Raw genomic sequence first — 22,401 nt, 5'->3', positions numbered from 1 at the left:
TTTGAACATGGGGAATCGCAAACTAATATGAAATTTGCTAGTCTTAGGAATGGAACACAAAGGCTCCAGTACATCTGATCATACAAATAATATTTATGGAAATGAACTCCAGGAAAAGGTAACCAAATTTTTTGTTTATTTTTCCTTTGCTGCTGTTTTGGTTTTCTTTTTGTCTTGCCTGTTTGTCTTGCTGTCTTTGGGAGGGTGCTGGGGAATACAGAAAACTAGACACTATGTTGAACGTGAACTATACAACTTGTGGGTGGGGATGGGAGGGGGAAAAACTAGGAGAGCCAGGGATAGGCTGACATTGTCCAAAAAGAAATGTACTCACTACCCAACTTATGTAACTGTAACCGCTCTGTACATGACCTTTAAAATAACAATCAAAACAAGTTTAAAAACAAAACAATTCAAGGGCACCCACCCTCCACAATCCAATTTCCATCTGCGGAAAAGCAAAAGAAGGCTGCTGTCGTCGCCACGCCCAGGACGTGGCGGTGGCCACGCCCACTTCCCCGCCCCGCCCCCCGTTCGCCCCGCCCCGCCCCGCCCCGCCCCGCCCCGCCCCGCCGCCGCTTTGGACTCGGGCTCTGGTGGGCGGCGGGAAAAATACTAGGTTCTCGCTGACCTTCCGGTTCCAGAACACGGATTCCCGAAGCGGACCGGGTCGGCTCCTCCGAGGCGGACGGTAAGGGCGGTGTGTCCGAGGTGAGTTGCTGGGGTCTTGCGCTCCGGAGGACCCCGTCCTGAGCGTGCCCGGCGCGCCGGGGAGTGGCAGCCGCTTCCGGGTTGGGCCCCCACCCCGGGCTGGGACTGCGTCGCCGTGGCTTTTGCCAGGCCTAGGCTCTAGGGCCCCCGCGAGCCCGACCCCCTGCGGGGCTGAGCTACCCGCGCCATCCCCATCCACAGCCGAGAGCCTGGAACCTCCCTAGATGGAGGCGGAAGAGTCCGCCTTTGCAGTCCAGTTGCTTGCTTGCTTGCACCAAGTCTGGTCTCTTGCATGCACCTCCCGAAATGCAGCCGTTTGGGGCTGTCAGTTTGTCTGTCCTCTATCTCCATCTACTCCCTTTCCCCGGGTGACTTTGGCAGGACAGAATTGCAGTCCTGGGCACTGCTGGCCTGGGAAGCAGGTGGTGCTTGCTTACACCGGCATTGAATTAGCTCAGCTTTTGGACTGGTAGACTATAGGGTGAGAACCACCAATCACATCCTCAGCCTGATTACATTCAAGACGCTGTGACTTCCTCAAATGGCCTTTACAATAAAAAATAGAAATATGCATTGCTTTAGCTTTCTGTAGAACCATCTTTCAATGGTCTAGCCAGGAATCATTCATTCATATGCTAGCCCAAATACACATCATAGTTGTAACGGATAATTATTAGGCTGTGTATGGCTACAGGCTGGGCACTGTTCTAGCAAAGCATCCACGTTATGGTTGTGCCACCTGGGGAGCAAGTCTGGGAGATGAGGTGTAGCCTATTAAGGAGCAGCAGTCCAGCCAGCTCCTCCCCCTTGTCCAGTTCCCATGCACCTGGAGAGGGCTTTGTGCAAGGCAATGCCTCACTATCCTTTTTCCTAATTGGTTTGTGTGTTTTACATGTGCTAGTGTGACAATATAATGCACCTCATACTTGGCCCTTGCTGACTCCCACAGTGCCTGTGTATTGAATAAGTATTTTTTTTGCCAATCCTGGGGCTTGAACTCAGGGCCTGGGCACTGTCCTTGAGCTTTCTCAAGGCCAGTGTAATACCACTTGAGCCACAGTGCCACTTCTGGCTTTTTCTGGGTATGTAGTACCAAGGAATCAAACCCAGGGCTTCATGCATGCTAGGCAAGCACTCTACACTTTTTTAGAGAAAGAAAAAGTACCAAGATGTTTACCACAGTTGCAGAGAAAAATCACTGACAGCTGCAGAATTCTATCTCAGACTTCAATCTTTAGACATCACCTCCTGTGTGTGTAAGGCATATTCTGCAATGCCAGATGGGGACCACTTCATGCTGCCAAGCTCCTCTTGACTAGGAAGCATCTGCTAAAACAGATTATGCACCTGTTCTGGGTCTAGTGTCATTGGCATTGAGAGATTGGCGTATTGAAGTCTAGAATGCCAGGACACTAAGAGTTTGCATCTCAGGTCAAAAATGAAACTGTTGGCATCACCACAAGGCTGGAGCTACTGAGTAGACCTCTTATCTTGTCCTAGCCTAGACCCATATAATGGGGTGCCTGAAATGGGATAGAGGATTTTGGGGTCATCTGATGTGGATTTTGTTGTTGTCATTGGTGCTAGGGTTTAAACTAAGGCTTTACACTTGTTAGGTAGGCTCTCTACCATTTGCGCTGTGCTTCCAGCCCTTTCTGTTCTGATGACTTTTAAGATAGGTCTCAGCTGGGAATGTGGCTTAGTGGTAGAGTACTTGCCTAGCATGCATGAAGCCCTGGGTTCAATTCCTCAGTACTACATCCACAGAAAAAGTCAGAAGTGCTGCTGTGTGCCTTGAGCAAAAAAAGCTCAGTGACTGTGCCCACGCCCTGAGTTCAAGCCCCTGGACTGGCAAAAAAAAAAAGTCACTTTTTGCCTGGACTATGAGCTTCTTTGGTTTTATACCTTTTGTTGAGATAAGAGGCACATACCGCCATGTCCATGCTTTTCTGGTGAGATGAGATTTTTTTTTCTCCCTTGAAGCTGAATATATATATGCTACCTACCCAGCTACTGATGCTAGCAAAATGAATTCTTTAAATGGAATATCAAAACATTTTTGTCTGGGATGGCCCGGAACTTTGATCCTCTTGATACAACCTTCCAGAATAACTAGAATTACAGGAAATGAGCCACCACACCCAGCTTCAGTATAAATTTTCTAACAGAAGGAAGTGCTGACAGTGCCCTGGCTGCTTGTGTATGGAAGGTATCTGGGGCACCTTTTCACTGTGCACCCTGCTCTATAGCCTGGCAAGCCTCCTGTCCCCTCAAGTATATACTATGAGAAGCCTGAGATGCTCAATCAGCCATCCAGAACTGTTCTGTGGAAATAAGTCAGAGCAAAGTTGTCAAAGAGTTCCATCATGCCTCGAGAGCATAATGAAGCTCAGTGCATCACAGCAGAGAACACCCTTGATTTCACTAGAAATCTCAGGCCACCCAACCCCAGTCTTATTCCCTAGATAGCACTGGACATACAGAGCGAAACAACCATGAGTCTAGAACTATCTTGTCCCCCTGACAGAAAAACTACTGCCAGTCTCCTCGAATTCATGCTGTTCATCATTTCCTGTCTGTTGAAAGGTTGCTTTCTCCCTAGTCCCAGTCTGGATGGTCTTTCCATAACCCCTTTCCCTATAACCTAATCTGCAGCCCCACAACATATTCCATGCATTTTGTGCCACTATGGCCTATAATGATGTAGTCATCCCTTTGCATTCTGCCTCTTCAACTAGGCCAGTTTGTTCATCAGGCCATAGATGATGAAAAGCTGCTGCTCCCTCAGCTTCAGGACCCAGTGTAGAAATACCTGCAGTTTGAGCTCAGTAATCATAATGAATCAGTAATTGTAATGATTGAGCCAAGTGGATGCTACATTCATGAGCACAGAAGACCCTGGACAGGTCATATACAGAATTTTTCTAATTGTCAGGCTTATCTGCAGAATAATCCAGAATCAAGCCTAAGTGACATCAATTGGCATTTCCCAAGGATGTGGCTATATGCCATGCACTTCTATAGATGAATCTGGCCATTCATGGTGAAGAGCTGCCATAAAGTGAAGACTTACTGCTGCCTTATTCCTCTCCTTTCATATCCCGGTCCCTAAGCCCTCATCCAAACGTCTCCATAAAAGGAAGCTCTTTACTCCCTAAATAGTGTACCTTCGGCTAAGCAGATCTTCTCATCCTGAGAAAATAAAACTTGCCTTCCCTTCTTTCTTAGCATCCTATGAATTTACTCTCACTAAAGTGTAAGTAATGACAGCAAGAGGTAATAAGAAGCATGAAGCATTTTCTTATTCTAGGAAAACCTGTTAGGTGCCTTCTCAGTGAGCAACACTGTGAATCTGACAAACACAATGGCATCTACAAAGTGATTCTGAGCCAGGGCCATAGCACATTCTCACAGCTTGTCCAAGTCAGGGAGGTCAGGAGTCGCTCTCTATCCTTTCTTCAGTTGATAGTGATGGGGAGTTGGCCACCAGAGGTCTGGCATGATGACTTACAGTGCTAAGGACGCATCCATTTAGCACATGGCCTCAAAAACATTTATTTACAAACAAAATTTTATAACTTCCTCTTTTTTTGAGATTTTACTCACAATGCAAACTTAAAGAACCATAGTGGGCAAAAAGTAAAATCCAGAGATGGTAGAGGCTTGGCTAATGTGGTAGAGCACCTACCTAATAAACACAAAGGCTCAATCCTAGTACCTTTAAAAAAAATTAAAAATAAAAGCCAGAAAGGTAGCAGTTAAATCATAAACACCATGATATGGCCAAGACTTTGAATATGTAATTCACGCCATAGGTCTTCTAGTTATATAGAGAAAAGTTAACTTGAAAGAAATCATGAATGAATCCATTTGTGTATGGTGGTTACAGTTACAGATTAGCAAACATTTCTGTCTCATATCACTCATAGTGGGGAGTGCAGATCCATGCAGAACTTGAGGCAGCATGAGATAATGGGCGAGATGTGCTCCTTGAGAGTCTCCCAGTCCCGGTGACATGTCTTTAGATCTCATCCCAGTTACTCTCAGTACTTCAGAAGTACAAGTCCATGTAATAACTAAGCAAGCTTTCTCTTGCTTTATAGGTAACAGCCAGAATATGTCTGCCAACTTGAAATCAGTGAAGGAATTGCTTGTTTTCTTAGGGAAATCACTATTCAGTGTTCTGGAGGCCCTGGTGTTTACTTTAATCCCAAAGCCCCGGAAGAATGTTGCTGGTGAAATAGTGCTTATCACAGGTGCTGGAAGTGGACTGGGAAGGCTCTTAGCCTTGCAATTTGCCCGCCTTGGGTCTGTGCTTGTCCTCTGGGATGTGAATGCAGAGGGGAATGAAAAGACATGCCAGATGGCTCAGGAAGCTGGAGCCACCAGAGTACATACCTACACCTGTGATTGCAGCCTAAAGGAAGAGGTGTACAAAGTGGCTGAACAGGTAAGACTTACTGGACACTTACTTGGTCTTACTTTGATGGGTTCCCTATGCACATACTTTGGCAAACATCAGTATCTATTGTCTATTTGCCTTTCTATCGCCAGTGACCTGTATCTTCATATGGTAGGGGAATGTGAAATAGAATGTTTGAATTTTTACCCTATATACATGGATATTCTAAATATCCTATGTGGATTGTATCATAGCATATGACACTGTACAGTCAAACATCGCTGTTCCCTTTTCATGAAGAAGCACACTGAGGCTTAGGGCTGTCATGTGCAGCCTCCTTAATCAGTAGCAAAGCTACAGTTGGCCTTGACTTTGTGGACTTCTCTAAGTTATGCTAATCACTGCTCTGTTCTGATGGTCTTGACCCGCATTGTACTATTGATAGAGAATGAAGTGGGAAACCATTTTAAAGATTATGAAACTACTTTTGATCTAGGGACTAGTGGCTCACACCTAGAATCCTAGCTACTCAGGAGGCTGAAATCCAGAGGATCACAGTTCAAGGTGAGCCCCAACAGAGCAGTCTGCTAAATTCCATCTCCAAAATAACCAGCCAAAAGCTGAGCTGGAGGTGTGTCCCCAAGCAGTAAGATCACCAACCCAGTAAGTGAGGACCAGGCTCTGAGTTCAAACCCCAGTCCTAGCACACAAAAAAGAAACATTGACGACCAGGACTGTGACCTAGTGGTAAAGTGCTTGCCTAGCATGTACAAAGCCCTGGCTTCTGCTGCTTGGTACCACATATGCAGAAAAAGCTGGAAGTGGTGCTGTGTCTTAACAGGTCAAGCTCCAGCCTTAAACAGAAATAAGGTCAAGGACAGTGCAAGACCCTGAGTTCCAGCCCCAGGACTGGCAAAAAAAAAAAAAAAGAAAAAGAAAAAGAAAAAAAGGGAGGGAGCAAGAGAGGGAGGGAAAAGGGGAATGAAGGAAGGAGGCAAAGAAAAGAAAAGAAACATTGAATACTCTACCTAGGGTTACCCATTTAGTGTGTGATTCAGCCAGGATTTGTGCCTATAGTTAATTTGATTTAAAATCTAGTCTATATTTACTCCAAACCACCATTTAAATCTGTACTTTTAATAAATAATCATAAGCAAATCAGACTGTTCATCCTAAACTCATAAATGCATTGGTTTCTTTAGCAATTATACAGACATACATACAAAGACTTTTTCAGGAAACCTAACTTCCAGGATGTCGATGGTGAGGAGATTCTTCGCTCACATAGATACATCCTTCATCTTCGTAGGTATTTCTGTGCCCTCACAATAGTGCTATGTCACATACTACTGTACTGGGCCACTTGGCTTGCTCTACTTAATGCACAGGGAAGAACCAGCCTACCACAAGCTACCACCCTTTACAAAGTTCTTCCACCATTTCAGATACCACTAGGATCAGGTTTTACTACTTACTCACCTCCAAGTGGGAAGATTTGCAAATCCCATCCAGAGGAGTTTTTGTCCTTCTATTACACATAGTTCTTACCATCAGCTCCAATTATAAGCTGCTCAGGACAGCCTACAGCTCCACACCTGACCAGATCTTACCATAGGATCAGGTTTTACTACTTGCTCACCTCCAAGTGGGAAGATTTGCAAATCCCATCCAGAGGAGGTTGTCCTTCCATTACACATAGTTGTTACCATCAGCTCCAATTATAAGCTGCTCAGGACAGCCTAGAGCTCCACACCTGACCGGATCTTACAGGTTTGCATTAGGAGTCTCTTCCAGCCTCAGCACTTTACATGTGAAGAACCCATCATTCAACACATTTGACTTACACTGTCCACAAATAACCTCTCCAGCCAGTTATCAGTAGTCCCTGGTATATATCCAATCACCTTTGTGTGCTAGGCAAAAGACTATAGAATACTCTATAGATAACTGCCTCCCTCTGCTCTAGATCTGTGATTTATTCCTATCCCACCTACTTGGTTTCTAGAACAGTCAAGCAAATCATATGACCAGCTGATCACTCAGCTTTTATTGCTTTGAGATCTTGGAGATGATTAAGGATATGCTCTTGGAACTCGGGAGAATCCGGTTCTTCCTCACTGTGAGCCCACTTTTTCTACTTCTCATTCTGATCACAAGAACATACACAGAATTCTTTTTTCTAAATTTCCCCTAGGAGAGTAACCAAGAAAAGACATCTTTAGAGTAGTATACCTATTTTGGTCTCGGCTGAGGCTTTGCTAACTTGGCCAGATTGTGTCTGGATCATGAAAAGTCTAGCACCACACCCTGGGTGAGAGGTTATTTTGTGCAGTCCCATAAGAGTAGACTGAAGCTAAGTCAATGTTATTTGTCCTTGAGGCAGCATGTGGAAGAATCCTGTCTCATGACAAAGCCCCTTAGACGAAGCAGTTCAGAGTCAGTTTGGCTTAGCACACGTCCAGATGTCCGGGGACATGATCTCTGTGGTCACTGAGACAAGCAGATGTTTCCTGCTATCCATTACCATGAAGTTTAGAGTTAGATACTGACATATGTGAGAATCCATGGGTTTTCTAGAATGTTCTGAGTTTCATAGTGTGTGTATTATAGAGAGATCCTGTCTAATAAACACTGAGAATTTATGTGTGAGTTTTGTGAAAAGTATCATGGATTATTCCTTTTTTGGGGAGGGGGTGGGGGGAAGTCTTGGAGTTTGCACTAAGTTTCATAGACTTTCCTGACCAGGCTGGCTTTGAACCACAGTCCTCAGATCTCAGCCTCCTGAGTAACAGGATTACATGTGTGAGACCCTGGCACCCATGGGCTCATTCTTACAGTGAGAGGAATAGTAGATTCAGAGAAAAAAAAATGAACTAGAACTTGTTGTATTCTGTCTTAAATATAACCCTAAGGAATACATTGCTACTAGTTTATTTTACTGGGTTAGCCTATTTAGTTGTCTTCAGTGTTAGCCTCTGGCTTTTCCATCCCTGACTCTGAGCCATATCTTCACAAACTCCAATACTGCTGTTTGATTTTGCTTCTGGTCAGACTATTTCTTGTTTCTACCCTCAAGTTAGGTTTAATGAAATAGCCAGTTGCCAAGTCAGACTTTAATTATTTCCAGGGCTTTTTAATCTGAAAACAGCAGCATGAAATGTGAAGTTCTCCTGAGATCATCCCAGCCTTCAGACCCAGTTGGCTAATAGAAATGCCTTAAACACATGTGTACTATAATACTCCAACCCAGGCCTGCCACACAGCAGATGAGAAGATGATCCGTTCTTGTGTCACACTACAGTGGCATACAGCTGGAGGGTACCATGGGACTATGGTGAGCCACTTCGGGGAATGTTGCAGCTGCAGTGGGCATAGCACCCTTCCTGTCATCAAGCCTGGAAAGGATCTTGGCTGCTTGTGACGTAAGAGCCAAGATTACACAATCTTGGGGAAAGATTCAGCGTTACACCGGAATGTGTCTTTCATACATAAAAGTATTGCATACCCATATAGTTGGTATTACAGCAACAAGGAGAACTCTTAGATCTTCTGCCTAATGGGCTGAAGTAAAGGGAAAACAAAACCAGCCTATTGAGAAATCCAAGACTGGCAGATTCTAATCTGTGCTGTGTGTTTAAAATGTGTGGTACCCTCCCTCTGTTCCTAGCTCTGCCCCATCTCTATATGGGCTAGATCCTAATCTCTGTTCTCTATATGGTTATAATGTTATCATATGTTTCCACATTGATTAAAATGATATGCTATTAATTTAGAACACTGAACAAAGTTACTAACTGTAATGTACAAGGATAGCTGTAAGGATGAAAGGAAAGTAACATTTTAGCATTACAACCATCTGATCTAAAAGGAAAGCATCTAACTGAATCTCTAGGGAGCTGTACACTCCCTAGGATACAAAACAATGGGCTTTTGGAGTATATGAGTTCAACCTGTGTTAAGGATAAAAATGTATGTATGACTATTTGAAAATAAAACCTAGATCTTAGAAAGAATTACTACTTTAGTGGTTTCTCCCTTGTTACTCACACAGGTTAGAAAAGATGTTGGGGACGTTTCCATCCTTATCAACAACGCTGGTATTGTAACAGGCAGAAAGTTCCTTGACTGCCCAGATGAGCTTATGGAGAAATCATTCGAAGTGAATTTTAAAGCACATTTATGGGTAATTTTTTTCTTGTTATAATAAATAGAAACTTTACTGTGATATTTTTAGGTTTTTCCTTTTGCTATTTAACAACATTTTCAGCCTCTAGTTAAAGTTAACTTGGAGTTCTGTATGTTGTACTGGACACAGAATGCAAGACCACATACAAGCTAGGCAAGTGCTCTACCACTTTTAATTTTGGGTTCTCCTAGTCCAGCCATTTGTGTATGTCTCCTCCTCTCCTTCCCCCTTCCTCCCCTTCCTCTCTCCTCATACTCATCTTGTCTTTTGAAACAGGATTTCATTATGTAGCCCATGTTAGCCTCTAACTTCAGATCTTCCTGCCTCAGCCTCATGAGTGCTGAGGGCCACCACATCTAGCTTCAGTGTTCTTCTCTTGATCCAACTTAATCTTCAGCGTAAGCAGTTCTACAGCCCTCATAGTGGTGCCATTTATCAACTACTGACAAATATCAGAGACTGTCGAGGGTGGCTCATATATAAAGGCAGTTCTCTCTATGTGTAGGTTCCACATCCCTGGATCCAGCTGCTCACAGATCAAAAGTACAATTTAGGGCTGCAGACATGGCTCAGATGGTAAAGTGCCTGTTTAGCAAATAAGAGGCTTAAATTCAAAAACGCAGTGCTGCCAAAAAAAATAATAATAATTGTATGGAACATATGTAGACTTTTTTCCTTATCAACGTCACTAAATAATATATTGACTCTTTTAATAGCATTTACAATTATATCAGGTATTATGACTAATGTGGTCATGATTGAAATGTATTGGGAGGATATCCATAGGTTATATGCCAGTACTATATACCATTTTTTTCCCCAGTCCTGAGACTAGAATTCAGGGCCGAAGCACTGTCCTTGGGCTTTTTCAAGGCTAGCACTCTACCACTTGAGCCACTGCACCACTTCCCAGCTTTTTCCTATGCATGTGATACCAAGAAATCGAACCCAGGGCTTTGTGCTTGCTAGGTGAGCACTCTACCACTAGGCCATACTTCTGGCCCATGTATACCCATTTCTGTAAAGGACTTGTGCATGCATGGATTTGGAAGATACTGCAGTAGGTCCTCCACCCCAGTTACTAAGGGATCACACTATTCCTTAAAAGAGTTCAGTGGTCTTTTTCAGGGGCCATAGATTTGAAAAGATTTAGTCAAGAATACATAGTGAGCCAGTGCTAGTGGCTTACACCTAATACTCAGAAGGCTAAGATCTGAAGGTGGTGATTCAGTGCCAGCCTGGGCAGGAAAGTCTGAAACTCTTATCTCCAATAAACTTAAAAAAAGCTGGAAGTGCAACTGTGGCTCAAGTGATAGAGTGCTTGAGAGTGATGCGCCGTTCCAAGAAGCTGGAAGACAATCCTGCTGTCTTTTGTCAACACTAGCTATTTACAGCTTCCTACCATGCATGTAAGCTCTCATTTCCTCTTTCAGCTTGTGATCTATTTGTTTCCAGCTCACAGCTGTTCACTCCCCAGGCAAAGCTCTTTCCCTCTGGGCATATTCACTGAAGATTTCTGAGCTCACCCAACTCTCCCTTCCACAGCCTCCAAATTTTAACTAGAGTTTATACGTTTCTGTCCCCTGTTCTCACCCAAAGTGTAATGGTTCTGGTGGTATTTTGGGTGTCCTGTATTGTTTGGGGGCAATGGGCTGGAAAGATTAAGAACTTAGTGGGCCTGAGGTTGCTACAGCAATTATTATGAAGATTTTTTTCATCCCATATGCTCCTCTACCTTGTGATAGATAAGTAGATGAGAGACAAAGAGATAGATGTGCATATATAATGAGCATCTGAAGCACAAAGTGCTTTGAAACATAATATGTATGAAGAATAATGCAAAGAAACATTTAAATCTATATTTTATGTACATTGTGTATATATATATATCTATAAATGCATATGTATATAAAAATTCATTCTAGCTATATGTCTGTGTAAGTCAACTTTTACATTTTACTCTGGGGACTCAAATCCTTTTCCTCCCCTTCTTCTCCCCCAGTCTCCATCATGGTCTCCTTTCTTCCTTCTCTTTCTTGTCCAAGTTGTTACTAAAAGTTGATGTTTTTCTGGCTTCTGTCCTCTTAGTCCATTCTTTCTGGGCAAGTGTTTCGGTGTTCTTATGACCCCTGCTTATGATCTAATTGCCCAAACATCCAAAAACCACAGCACTGCAGATCTCCAGCTTGTACTGGCAGTAACCCAGTGGGGAGGCAGAGGCACTCAGCCTCAACTTTGAATGCAGAATATCCTTCATTGTTCTGTGCTGTTTCTTTTCCCTCGTTTGTATCTTTCACTTTTCTCTGAAATCCTGCAAAACAGGCAACTGACGAAGGTGTGGTGTCTGGAAAGGTGTTTTCTTTTTTTTTCATATATTTTTTGTTGTAATTAATAGAAGGGTTACATTATATTTGCCAGATAGAAGGTGCATTAATTCACATACATTGATACCCTTTCTCATGTCTTGGTCCCCATTTTCCTCCCCCACCCCCATCTTGTTTTCCCCCCTTTCCTATCCGATTTCAAATAACCAAATACAAATATATCCAATATGTCATATAACAAAGTGAGATACTGTAACAATATGAGATAACCGAGGGACAGCAAAAGAGATGAGAGATAACATAGTATGTTAAGGACAACAATCACTCATTATATGGCTTTTGTTTCTATATCCTAGAGGTCCTGGAAAGGTGTTTTCTTAACCCCCTTGCCCATATATGTGCTTAATCACTTCTTCCACTTCTTCGTTGTTAGAGACATCCTTCTCCCAAACTCTTTGCTCTCTCTGTACCTCCTTTTTCCAGGTTCTCATACAAAAGGGAAGGTGAAGCCAGGTGCTCACACCTGTAATATTAGCTACTGAGGAAGCTGAGATCCGAAGGAAAATTCTAGGAGACTCCAATTAACCAGCAACAAGCTAGGCTGGAGTTGTGGGTCATGTGGTAGAGAACTAGCCAAGCAAGCCAAGGTGAGACTAAGGCCCTAAATTCACACTCCAGTACCACCACCAAAAAACAAAACAAACAACAACAACAAAAACCAATGAAGGTGGTCTATGGGACTGTGATATAGCCTGCATTCTGTCTTCCTAAAAAATACTCTGTGTTATCAATTAAAATAATAAAACATTATTTAAAGAAGTAGAGATGAGCTGAGGGCAAAGTGCTGTTTTTCATCAAGAGCCAATAGCAAGATATCCTGTGACTAGTGTTGAAGAAAACTTTAAAATTGGAAATTAAGGCAGAGGGCATTGGGAAAAAAGACAATAACAATATACACTTTATCTTATCTTTAAGTTCTGGTATTGTTCCTTGGATGGTATCTGTCACACCTAAAATTTTCCTGTACTACATTGAATAGTATGTTGCTAAAGCAAAATGGAAGCAAACCATAAATCTGCATAAATTATGTTTAATAATACAGAAATTATATGGGAAAATTAGCACATTAAACAGATTAAAATGGTTGTCTTCCACATGTTTTAAGTTTGTATAGCCCAATACCTGCAGATACTTTTATGAACTTAGTACAATGTTTTGAATCACAATAATCCTAGAAATGTCTAAAAAGAACACACAATGTGCTATTCAACGTTACATATTTTTCTTTATTCTCCTTAGACTTACAAAGCCTTTCTTCCTGCCATGGTCGCTAACAACCATGGACATTTGGTATGCATTTCAAGTTCAGCTGGATTAGTTGGAGTAAACGGGCTAGCAGGTAAGAGAACTTCCCTGTTATCTTGAGTAGAAGGTCTGAGTAATCACTGTTGGCATAATACCCTAAAAGTAAAAGTGAATAAAGGTAAGTTAGACACCTTTATTTCCTGTCAGATAAATAAATTTACAGGAAGCCAGATTGTACCTTTGGGAATCATTGTTTATTGTTCCTCTTCCTGAAGATTCCATGAAGTGGTCTTTGGTATGAATTTAGAGAAGGCTTCTTTCTTCCAAGAAATCTGCAGAAAAGGAGTCGGGGGGTCAATTTTATCTCCTTTGTGACACTTATTGGCTTGAGAATAGCAAAGAGGTACACTTTGAAGGATCTTTGAACCTTGACTCTCACTGGTTAGCTGAGAAAGCAGTTCCCTAGACGGCTCTGTGTCTGCAGGGTGTGCTGGCTCACTTCTCAGACAAGTCTTTGAGGTTGGTGTGAGTAAGGCCTATCAAGGCCTGAGATTGCTGAGATAACCTCAGGGTATCTCTTTTGTACTTTTGGCATAAGGTACTTGATGTCCTATTAATGGTGCTAATCTCTAACAACTGCAATCTTTTCTGCTTTAAACACTTGGAAAAAGGTTTTTCTGGCCAAACTACAGGTATACACATACATATACATACATGTATATACATACATGTATACACGTGCACATATATATACATACACTGAACGCTGTCCTGACAAAACAGTGCTGACAGTTGCCAAGGCTGTTGGATAAAAGGAGCCAGTAGATTTGCTTAGTGTGAAGTTTCTGTAAAAAAAAAGTCCATTATCTGCAAAGCATAAGGATGCAGAATGCAATAAAAATCATGTACACTTTTATACATTAGCATTACTTGTCTCTTTCAGATTATTGTGCAAGTAAATTTGCAGCCCTTGGATTTGCCGAATCTATGTTTCTAGAAACACATGTCCAAAACCACACGGGTATCAAAACTACAATCGTATGTCCATTTTTTATAAAAACTGGAATGTTTGAAGGTTGTACTACTGGGCAAGTATCCTTTTGATTTCAAAGAAATGTAGTAAAAAATGATTGGCTATCTATTAAATTGTGTTCTCTCTTAAAAGTTGCTTAGAAAATATTTTATTCGATTGCATTTGATATTTTAAATGGTTTCAGAATTTTTATTCTGCATGTTTATGTTTACAATGTTGAGTTGAATATAAATCGCTTATCAATACATGTCCAATTAGTAAGCACTCTGTAGCCCCAGATCTGCTTATTTATCTCCCAGGCTGTTCTGGCCACTGCTTTTCTCTGCCATTCATGGTGGTCCCAAGAAGACCAAAAAATCATTGAAGAAAAGCTTAATTAAGGTTTCTATGCCATGATACCATGCCCTGTTGTGGCTTAGACAAGAGATGGTCTCTCTGGAGGCTGAGAGTCGGTCCTACATCCAGAGTCTGGTAGAAGCCATCTTCTCATGATTGTTTGCCCCACTTAGAAGAGCGGAGAGGTAAGAGAAAAGAGAGACATTATCGCTTTCTCTCATGGCTCTTCTGCTAAGGACACTAAGCATACACATGAGTGTTTTACAGTCATGAGCCAGTGAGTTTCTAAAGACCCTCCAATTGTATCTCATTGGGGGCCAAGGGACATGCTGCATCTCTAGCAGACATAAATGCCCAGTTCAGCACCCCATAGAGAAAGGCAGGAAATTGGATTTCAGTGCCTTGCTTTACAACATTTTGACCATTTGTTTACTATGGTTTTACATAGATGATTACTGGTATTAATTAGAATCATTTTCCACTTCAAATTTTGTTATGTTTGTTACCACACCAATCATAAAGCAGTAAAATCTAAAAGGAGATCAGCTGTGAAAGAAAAAGAAATGTGATATTTTAAAACCTTTTAACCCCTAACTTGGAAAAAATTATTCTTATTAAATTGAGTTCTTTTACTAATATTTTAGGTGTCCTGCTCTGTTACCAATTCTGGAACCTGAATACGCAGTAGAAAAGATAGTGGAAGCTATCCTGCAAGAAAAGGTGTACTTGTATTTGCCAAAGTTTTTATACTTCTTGTTGTTTTTGAAAAGGTAACTATAAGCTTCTATTACTAGCCCAATTTACCAGTCTATGGCTTCCTTCAGGTCCCACCAGGAATAGCCACTTAGTAAATATTTATGTCTGTTGAATTGATGAATTTTAGAGAGGAAGACCTTTATACACGGTGAATTCATTTGGACCTGTTTCTTGACACAGTCTCAAATTTGCACTGTAATAGGTCCCTGAGTCCAGAAAAAGGGGTTGGCCCGCCACTTATCCTTTTAGATATTGCATCATTATCAAAATGAAGTGAATTTACATACAGAATGAGCTGTGGATAGATTGCAAAGACTTTAAGATGTTTTCTTTCGTTCTTTCTTTCGTTCTTTCATTCTTTCTTTCTTTATTTCGTTCTTTCTTTCTTTTTGTCAGTCATGGGGCTTGAAATCAGGGCCTGGGCGCTGTCCCTGAGCTCTTCTGCTCAAGGCTAGTGCTCTACCCCTTGAGCCACAGCCCAATTTCTGGTTTTCTGGCGGTTAGTTGCAGATAAGGTTTCATGGACTTTCATGCCTGGGCTGGCTTTAAACCACAGTCCTCAGATCTCAGCCTCCTGAGTAGCTAGGATTACAGGCATGAGCCACCAGCGCCCAGTCAAGATGGGTTTTTTCATTTGTTTGTCTTTTTTTTTCCTTGTATCTATCATAAAACAATCATGTTAGGCCAGGAACCAGTAGTTCACACCTATAATCTTAGCCACTCGGTAGTCTGAGGTCCAGAAGATTATAATTTGAGACCAGCCATGACAGTCTTTATAGATGGTATTCTATCTCCAGAATAACTAGCAAAAACTCAAACTGAGGTATGACTTAAGTGGTAGAGCCTCAGCTGAGCAAGTGTAATCTGGAGTTCAAACCCCAGTACTAGCAAGAATCAACATCATTTGGAATATGTACTGTGTCCATACTTCTTCAAGTACAAAGTCTCAAAGTCAAAACCAATCATGTAGATACCTCAAAAAATTTCAAGATAGGTAAAGTTGTCAGTAAGTAGATAATTTGATTTGTAAGATTAGAGAACTTGAGAGGAAAAAAATCCCATCTCTTAAAAAGAGAGGGGAAAAAAATAACTGAATAAGAAAGAAAAGGAAAAGGAAAGAATGCTAGAAGCTGGGCACCAATAGCTCAACCCTGTCACCCTAGCTACTCAGGCTAAGATCTGAGAATCAGGGTTTAAAACAAGCTTGGGAAGGGAAATCCACAAGACTCTTATCTCCTATCAAGAGCCAAAAAAAGCCAGAAGTGGACCTGTGAACTAGCATTAGCACAAAAGCTCAGGGACAGTGCTGAGTTTAGCAAGGTCCTGGACCAGAACAGAAAAAGAAGAAAAAGAGCTAGAATTATAGCTCAGTGGTAGAGCACTTCCAAACATGCTTAAGGTTCTGAGTTTGATTTACAGCAGAATAATAAGTAGGGGGTATAAGAAATACTGTTGCTGGCCTTCTGTGCTCTCCCAAAGGAAATTATCAGCTGTAGCGTATGAGCATTTGCCCTGGTTTGGGGGATGGTGGTACTGAACTGTTCCACTGGTTCCCATGCTCATGCTGTAGACTGTGAAAGGTCTGTCTGTTTCTACTTCCCCGTAGAGGTTTCTCCTTTACAAAGAAGCACATTCCACTGTCAATCCACTGCCCCACGGTGAATTGAAACTGGTCTCGTCCCCATCTGAATTCATCTCGTTGTCCACAGCTCCATGTATAATTTCATTCCCCATGACAGTAACTGATCTCCAGTGATTTGACCATGGCCACTATACTTCATGATTACCATGTGGCTAATAGTCATGGCCCTATGGTGGTTTCTTTCCTCATAAGCTCTAGCTAATCTACTTTGCCCAATGAACCAAAAGTCATTCACTTCCTATCTTTTTCCAGGCTTCATCTAGCACTGCATGGCTGGCTAAAACCTCATGAGACAGGACAAAGGGTCATTGGCAGTAGTTTCAAATGCAAGGTTCTGGTCCTGGTGTTTACAAATACTATGACTCAGCATCCTCTGTGTTCCTTGAACCTCAGTTTTCTCTTCTACAATGGAGAGACAGTTATATGTTAGTGTGCAGCTTGGTTTGTGCTCTTTTTATTGGATAGTGTGTATATCCCTACCTCAGTGGTATTAGAACAAAGCCAACTCAAATACACGAGGCTTAATTTTTCTACTCTGAATAACTATGGAGGTTACAGTTATTTTCATGGGATGTTCTTTTATTGTAAACATGATCATTATCTTTAACTAATTGAACAAAGGAGTTTCAATCCAATATGTCAGTTTATGAGTACAATGTACCTTGATCAATATTACCCTTTCTATCATCCTCTCCCATTACTTCCAACCCCACCCAGCCCTCAAGTTGTCAGTCACCTGCTAGTTCCATTTTCACACACGAACACTGAATTTCTTATTTTCATTTCATACCATATCCTAGGCCATGGTGGAGGGAAGGCTAGATAGTACCTGAGAAGTCTAGAGGAATCAGGAAGAGGCTTAGAGAAGGAGATCACATCAAACAATCATTCAGCAAACAGGAGAGTACTGTTTGTCCCTCACAATCCTGGGATCTGAGGTCCCAGCAAACAACAAGACACAACAACAGTCCCAGTCATTTTGGAAACTATCTTCTTGGGTAGGTGAGTAGCAAGGAAGAAACACAAAAAAATTACAAGAGAAAAAATACACGGGGATTGTAAGTATTGTGAAGAAATCTAGGCCAGAGCCAGATGCCAATGGCTTGTGCCTATTATCTTAGCTATTCAGGAGGCTGATAACTGGGGATTGTAGTTTGAAACCAGCCTGAGCAGAAAGTTCCATGAGACTCATATCTCCATCCAGTTAACCACCAAAAAGCCAGGAATAGAGCTGTGGCTCAAGTGGAGGAAAAAAAGCTTAGGGACAGTGGCCAGGCCCTGAACTCAAGCCTTAGGACCTAGCATATCCCAATAAATAAATAGATAGATGAATAAATAAAACCAGAACAGAGAATTTCAGAAGGCTCAGAGAAAAACAAGGTTTAAGTGTAGTACTTGGGCAGACTCCCCTAGAAGTCAACACTTGAACAGATTCCATAAGTTAGGGAGGGCTGGATGTACCCAGTAATCCTGATGTGTCCACAAAAATGGACAGTGAATACAAGATCCTCTTGCCCTCTTCCTCACTGTCAGAGTTGATGTCAAGATCACCATGATGAGAGGGCCCCTGTCTGATGGTTCCAAGAATCTGTGGCCTTCAGAGGGCCAAGTGGAGATGGAGGTGATTAACTGCCTTCGTTTTGTCTTACTAAAAGCCTGGGGAACTATTGTATCTCATGCTTACATAAACCCCAGGAAAGAAAGATGGATTCCCCTGTGTTACATTTGAGTACACTGAGGTGTGCAAGCTAAATGAGTTTCCTGAGCTAGCACTGCAGCCAAAATGCATATTCTTCCAAACCTGTATGTAAAGATTCCTTCTCGTCACCAGATAAATAAGGGAGTGATATTTTGGGAATGGAAATGAGAAGTGAATTGAAAAACTTAAGTAGAGCCAGAAGAGCTAGAGAGACCGTAAGTAAGGGGTTCTCATATTTATCTTGCATGGAACCAGACCAGTGATCCTGGAGCACATAGTCGTAGCCTGACAATGTATGATGCATGCATGAATGAGTGACTTCATCTGTGACAGGAAGTCACAGTTTTCAGCTGAGCTGTCAAAGTTGCTTTCATGAATAATAACCAAGACAGTTTATTCTTGTGTTCTCTAGTTTCTTACCCATCAAGACGGGACTGCTTATAGGTGACTATCTGGGCATCTTCCAGGCAATGGATGGCTTCACTGGGAAAAAGAAAACCTAGAGACAAGTTATACGGCCAATAATTACCTGATACCCAATGCCACTTCATACTTCAAAGAAGATAGAATGTATCTGAAAATAACTACCATTTATATTCTGCTGCCTGGACTAGAGTACCAATGCCTTTGAAAATAATACTACTATCTCCTTTTTTTTTTTTTGGTTGAGTTTTGTTTTCATTTTTGGTTGTTTGTTTTTTAATAATAATAAAGATAGCCCCCTTTTGTTATTTCCATTTGCAACAGATGTGAGAGAGAAGTGGGCTTTTCTTGTATGAGCTGTCTTAAGGCTTTGGCTCTTGGGGAGGTAACTGCCATGGGAAGGGCTGTGGGTGAGCCTGTATGGGGAATGGGGTGCACGGTTTGCCTTACTGCAAGGAGGAAAGTCTTGCCAAAAGGACTCTGGATGTCTCATTGCCATCTGTCAGCTTTGGTAACTTTGGACCTGGACCACTGATGCTGTAAAAGGCCCATCCACTGTGCCTTTCTTTCCAGAGCAGCTTCGTCAGGCTTACTGCTCCTCCATATCCTCAGTACTCAGCATGTGCCAATTGGCACTTGTTGAAGGCGGATTGGGGAGCTTTGCTTGACAATGATTTTACACCAAACTCTCAGATGGGATCACATTGTTTACCACGAAGTCAAAGAATGATTACTTCTTACTCTAGAAATGAACTTTTTATAGAGTTAGATTTTCTGCTACCAGTCAATTTCTTTAATCTTTCACGTGGTTACTTGTTGGTACGAACTTAATAGCTCAAGTTGGACTTCGTGTAGAGGTATTTCTCCACAGCGTGAGCAATTTCACGCATCTGTATTCATGAGAGCTGCCCTCACCTCTGAGTAATTGTGTTCTTACAGTTTAATCAACTGGCAAACTGCTTTCATGCTTTGGAGATTAACTATAAAAGCAAGATTAAGAAAAATACATTAATTACCATATCCCTGGAACTCCTTCCCAGGCTGGTGGGGGCACTTGCCCAGTTAGAGAAACAGCAGTCTGTTTGTCCCTCTTACTTTGATTGGGAGCATACTGTGATAAGGGGCCTTGGAAGACACTGTGTTCCAAAAGAATCAAGACTCTGATGTGTTGAAGATAAGATGCTCTTAGGAAACAATGGTCTCTTCCAGTATGGGATCTGTAATATACTGGGCACTGACTGTGTAATTTCTGTTCCTTTGTTTCCACTCAGCCTTAAAATTTGTCTTATGATGCTAATGACGGTAACTGTTTACTCTGTTCAGCACCATGATAAACACTACACAAACGTTATTTCATCAAACAATGGTATTGTGTCATGACTCAGAATGAAATGGAATTTGGTGTATGCCAAAGAACTTAAGGCACTTCATTTCCCAGAAGCATCTTGGTAGATGGTTACCAAGATCAAAGGCTCTTTTAGACTAACCAAATGAAGTTCCCAAATCCTTGGTTAACAAGGTTAATTAAGAGAGAAGCACAATATTACTCCCATATTATGATTCTATGAGCATACATTCCGGGGCTGTCTATTTAGTTGAAGAATAAAGAAGAGACTCTTGAGGGATTTGGTAGAACAAAGGTTGTGGGGGAGGCATCAGCACATCATAACATTAACAGCAATTATTTCTAATTGGAGTGCATCTCAGCTGGGGTACTCCAAAGGCCTGAAACCCAATTGTGGTTTTATAAAATTGTCTAAACAAATTCAGAGTTACTTGAAGCAGAGTTCCTATGAGAAGAGACCACATGTAAATTAGAGGATTCTAGAAGGTGATAAAAAAAAAACAAGGTGTTTAATTATCCTGGTGAGCAAGTGTCAATACCAACATTGGAATGTAATCTAATGAAGCCATAATGGAGATATGCACCTAAGCCAGGCTGAAAGGATGCAGGGATGGGGGAGGGGAGGTGCAGAAGCAGACTCAGCCCTAGGACCAAACACTGCCCGTGTTGCTCAAAATTTAAGCAGAGTCCTTGCTAGTAGGAAGATTCTTTGTGGAGAAAGGTGGGACCTTATTTGTTATTGTTTTGGTTTTCTTGTGGTTTTAACATCGTGATGTTGTCTTAGTCATTCTGAGCTACCATAACCAAATACCACAGGGTGGGTGCTTTATATAGGAAGAATTCATTTCTCACAGTTCCAAGAGAGAGGTCTAACTGGTTTATTTTCTCCTGGACTCTCCATGGCTTACAAATTAGTTTCTTGCTGTGTCCATACATAGCTTATTCTCAGGGAATGTAGAGAAAGACAGAATCAAACCAGGATGAGAATTCCTCATCGGGAGCCTGTCCTCATGCTCTAATTGAGTCCTAATCATCTGCCAGAGCCCCTCATCCTAACACATCACCTTGGAGGTTCAGGCTTCCTTTTGCTCTCAGTGAAAAATGCACAAGCAGGCCAGAAAAGGGGGTCTCCCATCTTAGTTATTCCCTTCTGAGAAGAGAAAGGGCTGAGAGGGAGAAGCTCTTATCTCCCTCCCATTAACTACCAGGAAACCAGAAGTGGTGCTGTAGCTCAACATGGTAGAGTGCTAGCCTTGAGCTGAAGAGCTCAGAGATAGCACCCAGGCCTAGAGTTCAAGCCCCATGACTGCAAAAAAAATAAAAATAAAAAAAAAAAATAAAAGAAAGAAAGGGAAAGGAAAAATACTTTCTCAGATTAAAGAAATATCTAAAAGAATTTATCACCAGTAGACTTACCTTACAACGAATGTTCAAAGAAGTTCTTTAGAAGACAGCAAATTACATAGCTCTGAAATTTGGATCTACATTTAAACAGAAAGAGGGCTATATAAGAAATAAGCTAAGTAAAAACCGTAAACAGAATCACCATAAAACCAGTAAGATCATCCAGCAGTACTATCAGCTGATATAACTAAAAACTGTAGAATATACCATCCGACAATAAAAGAATACACATCCATCTCAAGCTCATGTGGGGTTTTCAAAAGATAGACTACTTTCAACAGTCTGGCCTATGGGAATTTTCACAGATCCATTGAAGGTTCTCGTGTGCATTCATGAACAACTCATCCATACCAAACCAAGCTTTCCATTACATGAATATTACTGTGTTCCCCCACAAAATATCTGACATGATTCTTTCTCAATTATCCCATATCTATTCTTTTAAAAGATAAATGATAATCATCATAAAAATAGACTCCTTTCAACAACTTAAAACACCCATAACAAAAAATTTTTATATATATTTTATTGTAATTAATAAAAGGGTTACATGATATTTGCCAGATAGATGGTGCATTAATTCACATATATTGATACCCTTTCACATGTCTTGGTCCCCATTACCCTCCTCTCCCTCCCCCATCTTGGTTTCCCCCCCCCCCTGCCCTATTCAATTTCAAATAACCAAATACAAATAAATCCAATATATCAGATAAAAAAGTGAGATACTGTAACAATATGAGATAACCAAGGGACAGCAAAAGAGATGAGAGATAACATAGTACATTAAGGACAACAATCACTCATTATATGGCTTTTGTTTCAATATCCTGGA

The 22,401-nt window shown here is 41.5% G+C and overlaps 1 protein-coding gene across 2 annotated transcripts; it reads left to right on the top strand.

Annotated features, from left to right (window-relative positions):
• Positions 1-571: 571 nt before the first annotated feature.
• Sdr16c5 (short chain dehydrogenase/reductase family 16C member 5) lies at positions 572-20,168 on the top strand. Of its 2 annotated transcripts, none has more exons than XM_090338839.1 (7): positions 572-691; positions 4,815-5,161; positions 9,165-9,296; positions 12,923-13,022; positions 13,872-14,016; positions 14,942-15,067; positions 18,807-20,168. In XM_090338839.1, exons 2-7 carry the CDS (start codon positions 4,829-4,831, stop codon positions 18,895-18,897), a joined length of 927 nt encoding a protein of 308 aa, XP_090194965.1. In that variant the 5' UTR covers positions 572-691; positions 4,815-4,828; the 3' UTR covers positions 18,898-20,168. The 2 variants fall into 2 exon arrangements, with proteins under 2 accessions (XP_090194965.1, XP_090194964.1); XM_090338838.1 differs by having other exon boundaries at positions 572-711.
• The last annotated feature ends 2,233 nt before the right edge of the window (positions 20,169-22,401 follow it).

The sequence above is a fragment of the Megascapheus bottae genome, chromosome 9 (genome assembly GCF_031878675.1).
Source record: "Megascapheus bottae isolate mThoBot1 chromosome 9, mThoBot2.hap1, whole genome shotgun sequence".
Lineage (NCBI taxonomy): Eukaryota > Metazoa > Chordata > Mammalia > Rodentia > Geomyidae > Megascapheus > Megascapheus bottae.
This window is presented reverse-complemented; position numbering and strand designations above follow the sequence as displayed.

Coding starts and splice junctions, on each gene's coding strand:
- Sdr16c5 (XM_090338839.1), top strand. CDS start 4,829: ATGTCTGCCAACTTGAAATCAGTGAAGGAATTGCTTGTTTTCTTAGGG. Junction 5,162..9,164: donor TGTACAAAGTGGCTGAACAG/GTAAGACTTACT, acceptor TTACTCACACAG/GTTAGAAAAGATGTTGGGGA. Junction 15,068..18,806: donor TTCTTGTTGTTTTTGAAAAG/GTAACTATAAGC, acceptor TGTGTTCTCTAG/TTTCTTACCCATCAAGACGG.